A 3,898-nucleotide genomic window follows, 5' to 3' on the forward strand; every position below is an offset into this window, starting at 1 on the left:
GAGAACGTTCTCGCGAGTAATCGCCTACTTATTATTATTATTATTATTGTTGACATTGAACTGGGTATCAAAGTTTTGGAAGATGTCTTAGAATGTCCCGCTTTCCCCTGCACTTAGCCACAGGGCCTTTGTACAGGGTCTGTTTGCACAGTAAAGGCGGTCGTCTTATGTCTTAGGCCTGCAGGTTCCCTAGGTTCCCAAGTTGCCTTGGTTCCCTTCTGAGCCCCGAAACAGTCCCTGTCGATTTCCAATATATATATTATGGTGGTACGAAAGAACGTTATTTCTGCCTTTGAAGATTCCGCTAAGCCCCATGGGTCCCCCGGTTTCCTCAGCCTTAGGTAGGCAAGATCTATAGGCCTGGTGTCAACCTAAGAGGTCGTCCCAGTTCCACAAGAAATCGTCCTACCCTCGGAGATTCTACCGGTTACCTCAAGGGTCCTGGGTTTCAGACTCAGCATCAGCAAGGCTGTACTACAATGGGGTGTCGCCTGGTTCCCCAAGGGCATCGTGGCGGCAATAGCACTTTTTGTACTATTCAGTCATCAGCACGATAGCTTACGCCCTTGACTGCCCTCTGAGAGGCCTCCCGCTCATCGTGGTCAGAGAAAAGACTATATTATAAATGGGTCTTGTCTCAGCCGGGAATCGAACCCGCTACCCATAGTGCGCTAGGCTGGCACCTTACCACTTAGGCCACGATGTCGGTTGTATATCAAAGTTGCTCTTGCAATTAAGCAAACAAATAAACAAATTAAAGTAAATTCAGTTGAATATCATTATTGTTAAGCACTTATTTTCGAGTCACTTGAATTGTTTTTTTTTTAAATTACGCGTTTTGTCGTTTAATTAATAAAATCTCACTGGTTTTACGTTCAATAAAATTAAAGTTTTGGAATAATTATCAAACTGCTTGCAAATAAAATTAATTATTGAATAAAACTTTTGTGGAAAGTTTATTTGTGTTCGCGCGAGACCTTTTTTTCTCGCGGTTTTCAGGTGTATCAGAGCTAGCCAGCTTTTCCAGGTTTCTCGTTTTGAGGCCAAAAAACGAGTGGCGTCCACAGGTAGGATTAATCATTGGTAAATTTTTGTTGGGTAAATTTCAACTTTTTCAACTTCAAAAAGCAGTGTTAACTTGTATTAATCGTTATGGAGTATTTAGGAGTGACTATGGTGTGTCGTGTTGCAGTAGAGGTTATGTGTGAACCGTGTGATAGTGATTCTGACGATAATGATGTTCTTGTGAGCTGTTTTGGTGGTAATCAACAGGGAGAACGAATCGTCAGAGTATTAGGTTATGTTGAAAACATTGTACCTCTTATGTCTGATGATACATTCAAGAGTCACTTTCGGTAAATTTGTAGCAAATATGTGAGATTTTCCTATATCACATCTTATTATTAATTCCAGAGTGAAACGTAGCACTGTCAATTACCTGATAAATCTACTTGGGCCAGATTTAAGGAATGACAACATGGGTAGAGATTCAATTCCTGTTTACAAGCAGGTTTTACTAGTTCTTTGGACAATGGCAACTCCTGATTCATATCGGTTAGATGTCTCTTCAAGTTTATAATTTTCAATTGATTCATTAATGAATTACTTGCATAAATGTTAATATTAGTTTTATTTCTTTTTTATTGAAAAACTCCAATTTCTAGATCAGTATGCGACCGTTTCGACGTTGGTAAAGGGACAGCTTGGCGAGCTGTTTGGAAATTTGTAAGCGCCTTATACAAATACCTACCGACATTTATCACGTGGCCTACTCAGGCTGAAGCAGCAAGAACAGCATCCTATATTGAGAATAGATACAGATTTCCTAAAGTGATAGGAGCAGTCGATGGCACGCATGTCAAAATTTGTAAACCACAAATCAATGCGCATCATTACATAAATCGTAAGGGCCAAAATAATCTCAATTTAATAACGATATTTACAAGAATGGACTGGTTACTGAGTCCAATTTGTGGAGTTGTTGTTACGGATAGTTATCAGTATTGGGCTTACAAGAATCATTTACATATTTTTGAATTCATTTTTATGGAAATAATTTTTTTATTGACAGATTATTATTTAACACATGAGTCGTGTTTCCTTCATGTCATGTATTTTAATTTATAGGTTACATGTGATCACACTTTGAAGTTTATTCATGTGTACTGTGGTGAAGTTGGCTCTGTTCACGATTCCCGAGTTTTTGGACTATCGGGTTTACAGAGTTTATGTACTCCTGCCAATTTCCCTGGAAATACCCACTTATTAGCCGACAAAGCTTATAATTTGCAGCCGTGTGTCATGGTCCCGTATATGAACAATCATCATTTGGGTGCTGCTGAAATTAATTATAATAGAATTCACTCGTCGTCAAGAATGATGGTTGAACGAGCTATTGGAATGTTGAAAGGACGATTCCGTAGCTTATGAGATAAACTTTCTATCGAACGAACTGATTTAATCCCTTATTATATTGTATCATGCTGTATTTTACACAATATTTGTATTTAACAGAATGATCTAATTGATATTCCAATTATTATTAACGGAAATGTCGAGGCTCAACAAAATATTGGACAACCAGTAGTAATAACAAATAGAATGCGAATTGAGGGGCGCCTTAAACGATTACGAATAAAAAATGCATTGTAATTGTAGAACATTCCCATAAAAATCGTATCAATAATCAAATATTATTGTTAATAATGTGTATTTTAGTGAGTTTGTATACAATTAATGCATGTCAAGAATAAGTCATATGAATTATTTTGATTTTCTACAAATAGAATGTTATCAATGCGTAGATATTTATGTATTAATCATGAATATAAAATATATATATTTTCATATAACAAATAGATAAAAAAACAGAAAGTGACTTACTGGAGAAGATTACATTTCAAACTATGTTTAAGTCCTTCATAAAAAAATTAAATAAATTATAATTACTCATTGTTGGACATAAATAGATTTTATTTATATTTATGAATGAAAAAGTTCGCTTAAACTGATCTATTTTCGACACGCATTTTTTATAGGCTATGTGTCTTCTTTTATGTTTAGCCAAGATGTTATTAATTTTAATATGAACGCGTTGCAATGCTGCAGTTATGTCGTTTTTGTGAACAAGTAAATTAACCCCTTCTTTCCGATAACACTCTATCAATAAATATGTTTCTTTCTCTGTCCAGGTATGAGTTGAACCTGAAAATATATATAAAATTGAAGAAAGTCTTTTTACTTCAATATTGCATGGAAAAGTTGTCATACAACAGAAAAACTTACTGTCATCCACATTTGAAATATTTTCTTTATTAGATGACTGAAACAAATCTATTAGTTGTTTCTGAGAACAAGTACCACTAGTTGATAGATCAGGATCATCATTTCCATGATCTGAATGTGCAGCAAGGTCTTTTTCATTTGGTGCTTCTTTTATATTACTTGTTGTACTGGTAATGTAGAAATTTTTGCCTGTGAATATTTATAGTAAATAAGCAATCGTTAGAAGAAGCAGATCTTGAAGAAAAATAGGAAAAATTCATAATACCTGTCTTAATAGTTTCTACTAACACTACAGCTGCATACTCTGCATCTGAAATGTATTGAGGAAGGTCAATTTTTAGGTTAATAGCATGATAATTTGTTAACTTACCTGTTGTAGCCTTCTCATAAACCTCAGGCGTAACAAAAAGATTGTAACACAAATTTTCATTATCGTCTATTAACTGTAATACTTTTAGTTCAGATATCTTTTTAAATAATCTAAACTGGTTACCGGAATAACCACGAGTAACAATAAACAACATTGACAAATCGCGGTAATTTCATGTGATGGCATGCCAGTATAATATGGCGTTCAGAAATGACGTCACTCCCTACTGGCCAGTATACTGTT

The 3,898-nt window shown here is 35.2% G+C and overlaps 1 protein-coding gene across 1 annotated transcript; it reads left to right on the forward strand.

Moving 5' to 3' along the window:
- Positions 1–1,152: 1,152 nt before the first annotated feature.
- Positions 1,153–2,430, forward strand: LOC118070437 (putative nuclease HARBI1). Its single transcript, XM_035089036.1, has 4 exons — positions 1,153–1,355; positions 1,414–1,554; positions 1,665–2,007; positions 2,128–2,430. The coding sequence occupies exons 1-4, from the start codon at positions 1,153–1,155 to the stop codon at positions 2,428–2,430; spliced, it is 990 nt and encodes a 329-aa protein (XP_034944927.1).
- Positions 2,431–3,898: the final 1,468 nt, after the last annotated feature.

This window comes from Chelonus insularis, unplaced genomic scaffold, assembly GCF_013357705.1.
Source record: "Chelonus insularis isolate UGA/USDA-ARS -01 unplaced genomic scaffold, ASM1335770v1 contig_58_pilon, whole genome shotgun sequence".
NCBI classification, from domain to species: domain Eukaryota; kingdom Metazoa; phylum Arthropoda; class Insecta; order Hymenoptera; family Braconidae; genus Chelonus; species Chelonus insularis.

What these genes read in the sequence shown, in the direction of transcription:
- LOC118070437 (XM_035089036.1), top strand. Translation starts at nt 1,153, where the DNA reads ATGGAGTATTTAGGAGTGACTATGGTGTGTCGTGTTGCAGTAGAGGTT. An exon ending in GCAACTCCTGATTCATATCG is followed by an intron (nt 1,555 to 1,664) that starts GTTAGATGTCTC and finishes TCCAATTTCTAG; the next exon opens with ATCAGTATGCGACCGTTTCG. An exon ending in CGGATAGTTATCAGTATTGG is followed by an intron (nt 2,008 to 2,127) that starts GCTTACAAGAAT and finishes TTTAATTTATAG; the next exon opens with GTTACATGTGATCACACTTT.